General features: G+C 39.2%; 1 protein-coding gene across 9 annotated transcripts in view; it reads right to left on the bottom strand.

Annotated features, from left to right (window-relative positions):
- NCAM1 (neural cell adhesion molecule 1) overlaps positions 1-14104 on the bottom strand; it is a 513442-nt gene that overhangs the window by 142651 nt on the left and 356687 nt on the right. For all 9 annotated transcript variants that reach the window (XM_063943169.1, XM_063943170.1, XM_063943171.1 and 6 more), the window contains exons 6-8: positions 10251-10368; positions 3681-3844; positions 617-759 (exon numbers count right to left, since the gene is read on the bottom strand). In XM_063943169.1, the coding sequence (XP_063799239.1) occupies positions 617-759; positions 3681-3844; positions 10251-10368 (425 nt within the window). The remainder of the gene's footprint in view (positions 1-616; positions 760-3680; positions 3845-10250; positions 10369-14104) is intronic.

Below are 14104 nucleotides of genomic sequence, written 5' to 3'. Positions count from 1 at the left end.
TTCCATTACATTCTTCACTGTCATACCATAGAGGTTGTGGAAGTACATTACACTGATAAGAGTGCATAGTTGAGAAACGTAGAGGCTGAAGAGTTAGAGGGAAAGTGTAGACAGTGGGTGACCAGTATTACTAACCGGGGATTCCTACCCTATGGGATACGTCCCAAAACATGTCACCCAATTACAGTGGGTCTTCTACCTGTAAGTGTATTACCAATGATATACTAATACTAATCACATGTTAATATTACTATTTACTACCTATTCAGTATGTTTTAACAGTAATATATAGAATCTGATGAAAATAGCAAAATAAATAATGTGTACTACATTATTAATTAAAACCAATAATACCAATAATAAAATGGCATTATTACACTGATTTAGACATAGTTTTAGTTAATATCAAAAATGAAATAAAAAACTGTAAAGCTAGTCATTACTGCCAGCTCCTTACAGTAGCATTCTATGCAAACAATGGTATGCCGAACTGGTTATTGTCTGCAAATTTCTAGTAATGTCCCGCTAACAGGTTGTCATCCAGTGACATCATAAGTCAGGAGTACAGTGACATCATAAATCAGTGCCCCACAGGAGTTAAGCAAGACAATGTTACCTTTTCCTCCTCACTGATGTTGCGTGTGGCTGTTCTCCAGGTAATGCTTGGCAGGGGGTCTCCAGATGCCTCACAGGTCAGGGTGATCTCATTATCCAGTTCCACTGCAGTTTTGTTTTCAACGTAGGTGATTTTAGGTTTTGCTGAAGGTGAAACAAAAATAAATAAGTATATATCTATATATACTTCCCAACTTCCTCGTGGGACAGTAAAAACATTACCTATAACACTAGTTTGGTCTGCCCACATGTTTGGGTTTATATTTTGGTCCCTGTCAGTAATATTAGCCTTGCGTTCCACGGGATCTTAGATGGAACGCACGGCGCATATGACATAATTTATATTCTTATTAATACGATTTAGTGTACAATAAAGTCTTTATTTGGAAAACTAAGCAATAGATCGAATTCTGTTAGGTCCATGCAGCATCACTAATAATAACGGTACTATTAGGAATTATATATTGCTATAAATAAGGAGACCTCTCCCTCATTGGTTATTATCCAAGAGGAAGTGAGGTGATCAATCTAGGGACATAAATAGATGGATTCTGTCTCCTGGTGTTCATTCACCATTTGGGAGGAGACAGACTCACATCCTGCTGGAGCTATACTCAGTAAATCCTTTTAATCCCTTTGCACTTTGTAATTTATACACCACTAATATATTCGCTGGCAATTCTTGAATTAAGTTATATTATATTCTACTAATTATTCTATGAATTATTTAATAATTATTTTTATTTCATTTATTAGTGGGTCACTATTTCTCATATATAGGACCAAATGTTTCACATGTAGCACATATCAGTATTTGTTAACAGCCAGCTTTAACCCCTATTTATTTAACTAATTATTTATTTATTTAACTTCCTAGAACACCACACTTTTTGTTCACCATAATATATATAATAAAATTATCTTCTGATCTGGAGAAGCGGGATCAGTCTTTGGTCCTTTATCTTCCTATTTATCAGTAAGTGAATCAATTATACACCTATTCCTTATCCCACTGGAAGTAGTGAGATATGACATCCAATTATTATTTATAGGTAGCACTATACTATTCGGCTCCATTGTGGTTTTATCTTACCTTTTGTGAACTGCTTACATCTCCCCTTTTTGATGGCAACCTCTAAGAAAGTTTCCTATGTAAGTAAACTGATGGTATCAAATTTACACTCTTCCTTCAACGTTCTAAGGGTTCGCTGGATTTAACTATTTAACTCTAATGTAGGATTGTTCATTTATCTAACCTAATAATATCATTTATTAGTAAAAAATCTGTTCGGTCTTTCGTGGTCTGACTACAGTTCTTGAAAATCATCTTGTATAAATAAGATGATTTTATATATACAATTATGATATTCTGTAAAATTATATCTTGTGAAATTATTTTTGTTAATCCAATTATGATACTTTACTATATCTTGTAAAATCATATCTTGTAGAATTACTTTGTTAATCTAATTACACCACTCTGTAAAATTACATCTTGTTGAATTATTTTGCCCACCCTCTAATGGCTATTAAATTAATTATCTGACATACGGCTTAAAAAATGAAATATATTTTTAAGATTGCTGAATGTTCCATATTGGGGATGTAAATGTTGTTCTCCCCCCTTTTTTCCTCTTTTTTGCACCAGCTCCGATTTGATTTCCCCTGATGAAGTCCTTATAAGGACGAAACGCATCGGGAACAGAGAACAGTTCTCTTTCTAAAGGACAATTAACCCCAGAAAAATCAGTCTTATAAGGGTCTATACTCTATATACTTGTCCAATTTGCTATGATATTGTGAATTAATAAATTTTAATTTAATTTTCTGCATTCGGTTGCTGGTTGGATTCTACTTCAGCAGATTACTGATTTTAATTGTGCAATGTGCGCCCTCTGAATTTGTTTTCTATCTGTTTTCCTGAAACCTTTCTAGCAGTAGGGTTATTCTAGAGATACAGCCCCTATTAGCGCAGGATTAAGGTATTCCTATACACACTGTATGTATGTATGTATGTATGTATATATATATATATACACCTCCATAAGATTTCCATGTTCAGGCCCATTCTCACCCTAGAAGCTACTTAAAATCTAATCCACGCCGTTATCTCTTGCAAGGATTACCGCAACCTTCTCCTCTCCTGCCTCCACTACTCTTTAATCTATCCTCAGCAGCACTGCCCATCTAAGTTCCTTCTATCGGAGCTCCCACTCTACTCCCCCTAACAGTCGCTCCACTGACTCTCTTTCCCACCCAGGATAAAGCTCAAACTACTCTCAGTCACTCAGAAAGTCATCAATCATTTTTTTCCTCTCTGCATCTCAAGTCTAATTTCTTCAAACACTCCCTTCCACCCATCATACACAGCAAATGACTGCCGCCTCACCTACTCCTAAATTATTCTATCGCCTTCAGGATTTTGTCAGTGCTGCACTCAATCTTAGGAATGCTCAGTTATACTCTCTCACCCAATAGCACTTTGATCCAACCTTCATGCAGTCCTTAAGAACAATCTCTTCATTCAAACCAACTATCCATCCTTCCAACTCTACAGCCTCTGCATGCCTCAGCTGTATATCCTCCAACCTACATAAGGATTTTTGCACACCCAGTTCATGAGTAAGATTTTGTAGTGGATAGGTGGAGATGGTACATACTGTATAATCAGCTTTTTCTTTTTAGCTTTTATTTTTTTCTTAATAGTAATGAAACTGGAAGCCCCAACCCCACTCTGGGGACTCAATTTATAAATTAATGAAATGTTAAAAAAAATGGCAGCGCAGGTCTTTAAGATAAGATAAGATAAGATTTTATCCCTGTCCAAGAACATAAATATCATTTGAGGTATGATTTAACCTAAATATTATATGTACCACTGTATTTTTAAAGGGCTTTAAACCAGTCTTCCAGTTACACACATCCATTGTCTTATTACGGTGATACTGTAGCGTTTGCTATGAATGCAGGGAATAGCTCAGCTCCCATGCCGATAATGACTTCAGTTACTGTAACTTCTGATCACAATATGCTCCAGCAGCCTTGTATCCCTTATGTGTCCTCACCATAGACTTTGAGAAGAATGGTGGCTTCACTGTCACCAGCTTTATTTTCTGCAATACAGTTATATTCAGCCTCATCATCCTTTTCCACTCGATGAATGGTCATCTCTGACATGTCATCACCAAAGGAGTATTTATCATCTGATTCTTCAATTGTTTCTCCTCTCCTGAAGCAGACAAAGAATCCCAAGTTTGAGATCAATTATGTAGACATCTGATTTTAAGTAGTATAAATAAATTGATTTAACGGAGTTTAAGTAGTATGAATACAAACTAAAACAAAATGAATGCATTATTACCATTAGTCTATATTTTACAGCAACTGATTGAACAGCTGAAGTCTTCATTATATATGTCTCCCTGGACACATTTTGATGCTATCTTCAGTCGTGCAGACTTCTGGCAGTCTATGTGTTATTGAAAAATATTTTTCACGTGTTCAATCCTGCGCTACTCTGTTTTGACCATGTGCAAATAATTTGACAGTTAGTGCCTATATACAGACATAGAATGGTGCAGTGGAGGTATATGCATGCAAAACACCACATCCAAATTGAATAAAAAATACTGATCTTTTATAATTGAGTAGTTCTCGAGTTCCTGCTGCAACTACTTCTTAATGCATTTTGAAGGTAATAAAATCCATAGGTTTCTGTAATCAGAATAAAAGCGCTTTCCTCTTAAGGGCATACACCCATTGCAGGGGAGGTCAGCACAAGAAATAAATCATAGTGCAGTACTTTGTATAAAATCAGACGTGTTTTAATACAAATCGCACTTACAACATTGAAGAATTAAAATCGCATGTAACGTCTCCTCCCACGGAAACAACACTGGAACACACTGGAAAAATCACCAGACTCCTGTTGATGCACTCAGGATGGGTTTCAGCGACCACAATTTAAAAGACAATGAAATCTGCAGGTTTCTGTAATCAAAATAAGAGCGCTTTCCTCTTAAGGGCATTCACCCATTGCAGGGGAGGTCAGCACAAGAAATAGATCATAGTGCAGTACTTTGTATAAAATCAGACGTGTTTTAATACAAATCGCACTTACAACATAGAGAAATTAAAATCACATGTAAAGTCTCCTTTCACGGAAAACAACACTGGAACACAGTAGAAATATCACCAAAGTCCTGTTGATGTGCTCAGGATAGGGTTCAGCAACCACAGTTCCGGATTCTGTAGGAGCCTCTCCAGGGTAGTAGTACCGCGTCCGTAGATGTCCGATCAAGTTGAAGACTGAAATGCCACACTTAACGCGTTTCGGACCTCGCTGGGTCCTTCGTCAGAAGTGTGGGTCCAATAGAACAAGACACTATTTAAAGGAGTTCACTAATTAACAAATTAGGAGCAGCCGTACTGGTCATTTGTTTTTTCGTTTCTGAACCGCAAGTGATGTTATCCGCATCGATGGCGCTGCGTTCTACTACTACTCAATTATAAAAGATCAGTATTTTTTATTCAATTTGGATGTGGTGTTTTGCATGCATATACCTCCACTGCACCATTCTATGTCTGTATATAGGCACTAACTGTCAAATTATTTGCACATGGTCAAAACAGAGTAGCGCAGGATTGAACACGTGAAAAATATTTTTCAATATCCAGTTTCCTTGAGCATTGGGTGAATGCTCCATTCGTGTGTTTCTGCTGCACAATTCTGTTTTTTGCGCATATTAGTAACCTCACTATATCTTTCACTTTGTCTCCATTTTTCATCCATTGGGTGTTACACCTTGCAGCAGACATGTTCAATTTCAGAGAAACAAGAAAAGAGTTGATAACATCTACCTTTTCAAAAACGAATGATATAATAGATGTCTGTGATGAAGATTTAGACACTATTTTTTCCAAATTAGAGGGAGTGATGTTAAAAGAGAACCGCCTATGGTGGGAATTAATTACCTTAGAAAAGTATCATGCTGACCAGATTATCCCAAAAGGCCTTAAGATTGTCAAATCACCTTCATTTAATACTGAAGATGGTGATTTTAAACGGGAATGGGATTCCATCTTGGATAATTGTTCATTTTCATTGATAAACCTTATTATCAAGGACAGAAGGTCAGCTATATCTAAGCTAAATGAAGAAATTAATTTATTACACACCCTTGTCAATCCTTTTAAGGAATTGGAGGATTTTAGAGCAGCTGAAAGAGAGCTATTAAGGAAAATTACTAAAAATACGAAGGAATTGAGGGATAAGAAACACAAAAAATATCTAAGAGATATAGGAGAAGTGAGCATAGAAAAAACATCTATTACTTCTGAGAAACCTCCTATTAAAACACCTACTTGGAGGAAGAATAATGCAAAAAATTTTAGGACACAAAATAATGTACAATGGAGGAATGACTCTTATCAGGACAATGAGTCATTTGAACCAGTACATAATAAACGTTTACCAAAATTTCACTATAGAAATCGTAACTTTAGACAGAGATATAATCAGGAAATGAATGATCCTTATAGATTGGATACATGGAAGGCCCCAAGTAGGAACGCACCCAGGTTTTTCAACTCCCGTAATACTACAAATAGGTTTTCAGTTTTCCAAGAACAGCAGGATGAAAATCCATCCACCTCCTACTCGCCTCGTTTAAACTGGGACCCCAGGACCCCAAGGAGACCCAAAGTATAAAAAAGTCTAAAAATAAAAAGAGATACAGGGGAAAAAGAGCAGGAGCCAAATCCAAACTTGATACACAAAAACGTGATAAAAAGACCCTCACGATAAATGATAAAATGGATAAAACGAATGAGGAAATTAAGATATTTAATTTAAGCTCAAGAGTCTTGGATACTAATGAAGAGAGGGTTCTCAAAAAGGGGCTTAAGTTTGCACCGTCACATCAGACTAACCCGTTTGAAATCTATGTAGACGTACAAAAGTTTGTCAGGAAACTGGCAGTAAAACGCTTTTTTCTTAATAAAAGTAAAGAGACACCTGAAATTAATACAGGAGAATTAATTGATAATAAAAAATCTAAATTTAAACCCCCTTCTACCTTTTACCCGACCCATTGTAGGGGAAGTTGTGTAGACTGCTTTAATAAAGTTGTCTGCAGTGAAATCGATGATTTGCTAATGAATCAAAATAAAAATAAAAATAATAAGGGACTAAATAAAAACCTAAACCTCACAAAAAAGGAATTTAAGGCTATTAAATCTTTGAAAGAAGACCCTGAACTTATAATAAAACCCGCCGATAAAGGCGGAGGCGTAGTCCTAATGGACAAAAGTAAATATATGGAAGGCATCCATGAACAACTTAACAATGGAATCACATATAGGAAATTAAAGAACGATCCTACATTGAGAATCGAGAAAGCACTGTTAGCTTTCACACAAAAAGCTATGGAGGATGGCGTTCTAACTCAAAATGAGGCAGACTTTATTAACATAAAGAATCCCACAATCCCAACAATATATACTCTTCCTAAAATTCACAAAGATCGCAATAATCCACCTGGTCGTCCTATAGTTTCCGGATGCAACAGCATCACCTCAAATTTATCTGCAGTAATTGATTATTACTTACAACCCTTAGTTAATATGACAAAGGCATACTTAAAGGATACAGGGGACGTCCTTAGAAAATTTAAAGATCATATTTGGGAACCTGACCTTTTTCTATGTAGTGCTGATGTCACTACGTTATATACGGTAATTGAGAAAGAAAGAGGACTAACAGCAGTCTAATTTTTCCTGGAAAAAAGCGATTTAGACGTACCAACAAAAAAAATTATTTTAGATGGAATAGAGTTTATACTTGCCAACAATTATTTTAGTTTTGATGGCGATTTCTACCTGCAAGTGGTGGGCACTGCCATGGGCACCAGGTTCGCCCCCAGTTACGCCAATTTGTTTATGGCGTACTGGGAGGACCACCAGATATGGCTAGATGGTGGTCTAGTGGCGAACCTGGTGTCCTGGCAGAGATATATAGATGATGTCCTATTTGTTTGGAGGGGCAGCGAAGAAACATTATTATTTTTCTTCAATCAACTTAATGAAAATAATGTAGGTATAAAACTCACTTTCTCTTACAGCAAAGAAGAAATTTACTTTCTAGACTTGTGCATTTATGTGGATCAAGGTGTTATAAAAACGAAAAATTATAGAAAACCAACTGACACCAACAGTTATATTGAGAGATCCAGCCTGCACCATAATAACTGGCTAGAGGGGATACCTTTTAGCCAGTTCGCTAGAGTAAAACGTAATTGCACAGATAAAGAGATCTGTGATGTACAGTTAAATGAGGTTTCAGAACGTTTTAAACAGAAAGGATACTCACTAAGCACAATTGAGAAAGCAAGAACAAAAATAAGTACTATAGAACGAGAGGACTTGCTAAAAATTAAAGTTGATGATAATAAGAAAAATACTAAATACGAATGGGCTTTTATCAGTCAGTATAGCACAAATTTTAAAAGTATAGAAAATATTTTTAGAAAAAATTGGAAGCTTTTATTACAGGACCAAACACTTGCTGATAGTTTACCAACGGTACCATCATTCATTTATAGGAAAGCACCGGCTTTAAAAGATAAACTTGTGAGAAGTAGTTTGGATACAGAAACACGTCAGAGTATCCGCACTAAGGGCTTCCACCGCTGTGGATGTTGCCTTATGTGCCGAACTGTAAAAAGTGATACTAGTAAAATTAAGGAAATAATTATTAATGATAAGATCTATGCCATCAATCAGTTTATCACGTGTAATTCACGTAATGTTGTATATGTGTTCGGCTGTAGCTGTGGTCTCTATTATGTAGGCAGGACGACTAGAGCATTAAAAACAAGGCTTGCCGAGCACATATACAACATTAGAAAAGGTCTGGATACACATACTGTGTCAGCTCACTTTAAGAAACATCATGATAAGAAAGAATGTCATTTAAAACTGTTTTGTGGCATAGAATTAATTTTACCAAAACCAAGAACTAGGGATGTGGAAAAAAGGCTATCCAAAGCTGAGATGCGGTGGATTTTCTCATTGAAAACTCTTGTGCCTAAGGGTTTGAATAATGAATTTGAATTGGGATGTTTTTTAACATAGCGATTACAAATGTATCTCTTTTTTACCTCATGATATATGCACTGTCACTTTAAAAATGTTGGTATGGTGACGGCCATTTATGATAATTTGTGAGGTTCTGAATATATGTATTACTTTATATCTTTGACAGGCTGTGTTTTGGATAAAGTAATGCTATAAGCATCCAGTATCTTTTTCTTAATATAAGGACTTGAACGGACTGTGCCGTCAGTGATTATACAAACTCTATGACCCGCATTGAAACGCAGTATTAAAGACTCTATGATCTGTGGTGGAACGCAGCGCTACTTCCGGTTGTACCTGTGGAACGCAGCGCCATCGATGCGGATAACATCACTTGCGGTTCAGAAACGAAAAAACAAATGACCAGTACGGCTGCTCCTAATTTGTTAATTAGTGAACTCCTTTAAATAGTGTCTTGTTCTATTGGACCCACACTTCTGACGAAGGACCCAGCGAGGTCCGAAACGCGTTAAGTGTGGCATTTTAGTCTTCAACTTGATCGGACATCTACGGACGCGGTACTACCACCCTGGAGAGGCTCCTACAGAATCCGGAACTGTGGTTGCTGAACCCTATCCTGAGCACATCAACAGGACTTTGGTGATATTTCTACTGTGTTCCAGTGTTGTTTTCCGTGAAAGGAGACTTTACATGTGATTTTAATTTCTCTATGTTGTAAGTGCGATTTGTATTAAAACACGTCTGATTTTATACAAAGTACTGCACTATGATCTATTTCTTGTGCTGACCTCCCCTGCAATGGGTGAATGCCCTTAAGAGGAAAGCGCTCTTATTTTGATTACAGAAACCTGCAGATTTCATTGTCTTTTAAATTGTGGTCGCTGAAACCCATCCTGAGTGCATCAACAGGAGTCTGGTGATTTTTCCAGTGTGTTCCAGTGTTGTTTCCGTGGGAGGAGACGTTACATGCGATTTTAATTCTTCAATGTTGTAAGTGCGATTTGTATTAAAACACGTCTGATTTTATACAAAGTACTGCACTATGATTTATTTCTTGTGCTGACCTCCCCTGCAATGGGTGTATGCCCTTAAGAGGAAAGCGCTTTTATTCTGATTACAGAAACCTATGGATTTTATTACCTTCAAAATGCATTAAGAAGTAGTTGCAGCAGGAACTCGAGAACTACTCAATTATAAAAGATCAGTATTTATTATTCAATTTGGATGTGGTGTTTTGCATGCATATACCTCCACTGCACCATTCTATGTCTGTATATAGGCACTAACTGTCAAATTATTTGCACATGGTCAAAACAGAGTAGCGCAGGATTGAACACGTGAAAAATATTTTTCAATATCCAGTTTCCTTGAGCATTGGGTGAATGCTCCATTCGCGTGTTTCTGCTGCACAATTCTGTTTTTTGCGCATATTAGTAACCTCACTATATCTTTCACTTAGTCTATGTGTTATAATGAATAGCAGCCTTCCTTGGGTCAATGATGTTTCTGAGTGGAAATTAGACTTATTGATCACTTACTTTGTCCAGCTTATTTCAGGCTCAGGAAACCCATCAGCCTCACAACTTAAGGTAACGGACTCTCCCAAGTTGGCCGTGGCATTGACAACCAGTTCCCTGGCTCGAACCGTGGGGGGAACTGAAAAGAGAGATAAAGGATACAATTCATATGAGTAATATGATTTTGATCTATTGTGCCAACACAATTCTCAGTGCACACTACAGCCAAGATGAGAGGAAGCAAAGGACTAGTCATCATACAACTGAGGCAGGCAGCCACTAGAAGAGATAAACAGTAATGAGCGAGAGGAGATGCAGGTATAGCCATTGGCTATGCAGGCTGTAATTGAAGTGTGAGAGAAGAGAGTTGTGAGAAAAGGAGGGAAGAGGGCCCTGCTCCAATGAGCTCACAATCTAGGGGGTGGCAGGGAAACAGAGAGGTGACAGGAGGTGCGAGCAAGTGACAGCAGGTGTGAGCAAGTGACAGGCAGCCTTAGTAAGCAAGGCATAGATGTCCAAGGCATGAGGTAGTGGGTTGGGAGAGTGACCTCGAAAATAGGATATGCTGAAGGGTATGCTTTGATGAATGGGTGGGCTTTCAGTGCCCGTTTTGAAGCTTTGCAAGGTCGGGGAGAGTCTAATAGAGCGAGGGAGCTCGTTCCAGTGCAGGGGGGCAGCACGGGTAAAATCTTGGATTCGTGCATGGGATGCAGTGACCAGTGTAGTGGAGAGGCGATGGTTGTTGGCTGACCAGAGTGGGCCGGAGGGAATACGTAGGGAGATGAGGTTGGAGATGTAGGGAGCAGAGGAGTTAGAGAGGGCTTTGTACGCGAGGGTGAGGAGTTTGAAGAGGATTCTGTAGGGGAATGGGAGCAGGTGCAGGATTTGTCGAAGATGAGTGGCAGATGTAGAGCGGCGGGAGAGAAAGATAAGTCATGCTGTGGAATTGAGAACAGCTCAGAGTGGAGCGAGATGGGAGCATGACAGGCTAGTGAGTGTATAATATGGTTAGTCGCACTCTGGGAGTGATATTGCGTAGTTGGAACTGACAGGATTGGGCCAGAGACTGAACATGGGGGGTAAAGGAGAGGGAGGCCCAAACAGTACAGTGGGGAAAAGGGAGTATGGTGGTTTTGTCAACAGTGACAGTGAACATTGGTTCACCTTCAAAGTTTTTAACATTAGAAATATGGAAGCCTCGGATTTGCTAGGTGGCAGTTTTAGAAAACACGGCAAAACCACTGCCACAGCCACATAAATAAATGATCAGTCTTAGACAGGCATGTTTGTAGAATGCACTGCACAGTTCCCTAGGCTCTGATTAATCAGAGTGGCCCCATTCATCTCTATGAGAGTATACACTAGTGATCCATACTTGTCTACTTTTCTGGAAAGGCTGGGAGTCACCCCTAAATTCGGTAGCACTACCGGGTGCCAAGAAAAATTAGCAAGTCTCTCAGATCTGGAACCCCCACACCACATATATAACAGTACCTCTGACTACCAGGAAGTGACATCACAGTGGAGACAGACATTTTGTGAGATGCAGATTCACTAAAGGGCAAAACATCCTATTCCTGGAGATTACTAGGATTTTGCTGCCAGTGATGGAGCTGTTTCATTTAATTTTAAGAAGAAATGGGTTATCGCGAGCAGAAATATTGCTATTGTTGCTAATAACCCAATCGAGTACACATTTCTGTTAATGTCAAGATGGTGTTAACAGAAACAGAATACTGGACAAAATATACCTGAAAAGGAATGAATCTATATTTTATATTTAGATTATATAATATTTATTATCTTGGGGAGAGACAAAACTTTAGAAGCTTGGCTTTCAATTCCATTCATGTGCAGCAACCCTTATTGCTCTAGGTAGTTTTTACAGTGGCTATTAAATATTGCTCAACTGCCACAGAGATAAACTAGTGATACACTGTGGTGATATGTCATTTATATCAATACAATAAGCAATGATCCAAAAAAAGACACATATTGTAACATTAGTGTTACCTTAATAGGTCTAAGGGACACGTGATGCCATAGTTTCTACTGAACCACTCAGAATGATTCTCAGGAATACTGAGTTAGCTAACAAACTGGCTAAGGCATATGGCACCTACAAAGAGGACCCTAATAGTGCGCCTTAATGGTTTTGTCTTTGTAAGTTGACCCTTGTGCGCACTGTGAAAAATAAAGGTATTACTTAAACTCTGTCATAATGTGAAATAACAATACTACCATGACATGGAGTGCATTTGCTTCCACACGCTGTACACCACAAACACGTGTGATAATCACGCTTTTCTATTAGTTCTGTCTAGATCTACCCCAATCAGTCTTTAAATGGACAGTGTGAACCACCAGGGCAGCCCATAGGAGAAGACATGTTGGAACTATCATTTGTTTTACACACTCAACATGCGGGGTCACATGGGATTAGCTCTGAGTACTATTCCACTGACTCTGTGGGTATAGAGGTCAACTGTAGCAAGGAGACTGATGATCAGTCCCAAATGAGACACAGGGGAGATTTATCAAAGATTGGAAGGAGATAGGGTGGTATTCTATTACAGGAGATAAAACATCGTGTGGAAAAAATGTCTGTTTTTCATACTTTTTTTTGGTGTTTCACCAATGTTTTATTACAGGCTATCCAATTAGGATTGCCTGTAAATAAAAACAGCTTTCCTCCCGAAAACACACAGGTTCAGTGAAACCTGTATATTTTCATAAGAACAGCCCCATTTTCGCTTAAAAAACAGGGCTGTTTCCGGGGATTTGGTTTTGCCTGCCTGATGCAGGTGAAACAAAAACCTTGATAAATGCAGCGACCTGCAGTGTGCCATGCACGCCGCAGCAGCAGGCTGGGACTGCAGGGAGGGCACCTCAGCCCGGGAGCCGGCACTCAGCGCTGGGACCCTCAGCATGACACGCAGCCCCCATCTTTCTCCGCCCCCAGCAGCGGTCACATAATGTGGGAGCAGTAAAGTGACCGCGGAGAGCCGGAGGTGGAGTGCTGCACTGAGTCCTGTCAGGAACAGGCACTCGGTGCAGTACAGAAAAACCCTCATAAATAAACTGCAACTTGTTCCGGCTTATTGGGGCTAAAAGGGTAGCGCTGGGCGATATCATTAGCTACGGTAATGTACTGTGGGTAATTGTAAATCCCCCATAAGGTGGCGAGAGATATAGTACCAACCAATCAGCTCCTGTTATTTCTTTAAACACAGCCTGTATTTCTTTAAAGACAGCTTGTAAAATGACAGACATTGATCGATTGGTACTTTCTCTCTCTCTAAACCTGTATAAATATCCCCCATGTTCTGCTATACTCTGCATGGGAAGGAGGGGGGGGCGGAGGTAATGCCAGTGGGCGGGATGTACTAATGGACATCGCCGTACAGTGCCACAATGCTAATCGCATATGTACTTACATATGCGATTAGCATTGCGGAGGACAGCTCTTCCGATAAGAGCTGTCCTCCACGATACCTAGCAGCTGCCTGACTTCCGGGATTCGGCCACAGGAGTCAGTCTGCGCATGCGCAGGGTGACAGGGGCAGGCGTGAGGCATGCTAGGAGGGATCCCTCGCACAGCGCTGCAAAGTGCAGAGAAAAGGCCTGACGGCCAGGGGTTAGTACATTAGGAAAATGTGGTAAACGGGAGTTTACCGCATTTTCGGTTTTGTACGTCCCGCCCAGTAAGAGGATCTGTTGCCACTGGAGTGCCACTGAGGTTTCCATTGCCACTTGTACTGGGTAATGGTACAATGGGGACAAAGGAACATGGGGGAAGGGTTAAGGCTACATTAGCGACAAATGGACACAGGGATTGGGGAATAAAGTTACAGGGGACTCAAGACTACAGCGAG

The sequence above is a fragment of the Pseudophryne corroboree genome, chromosome 10 (genome assembly GCF_028390025.1).
Source record: "Pseudophryne corroboree isolate aPseCor3 chromosome 10, aPseCor3.hap2, whole genome shotgun sequence".
Taxonomy (NCBI): domain Eukaryota; kingdom Metazoa; phylum Chordata; class Amphibia; order Anura; family Myobatrachidae; genus Pseudophryne; species Pseudophryne corroboree.
Note: the sequence above shows the minus strand (reverse complement) of the source record. Positions and strands in the feature narration are given on the sequence as shown.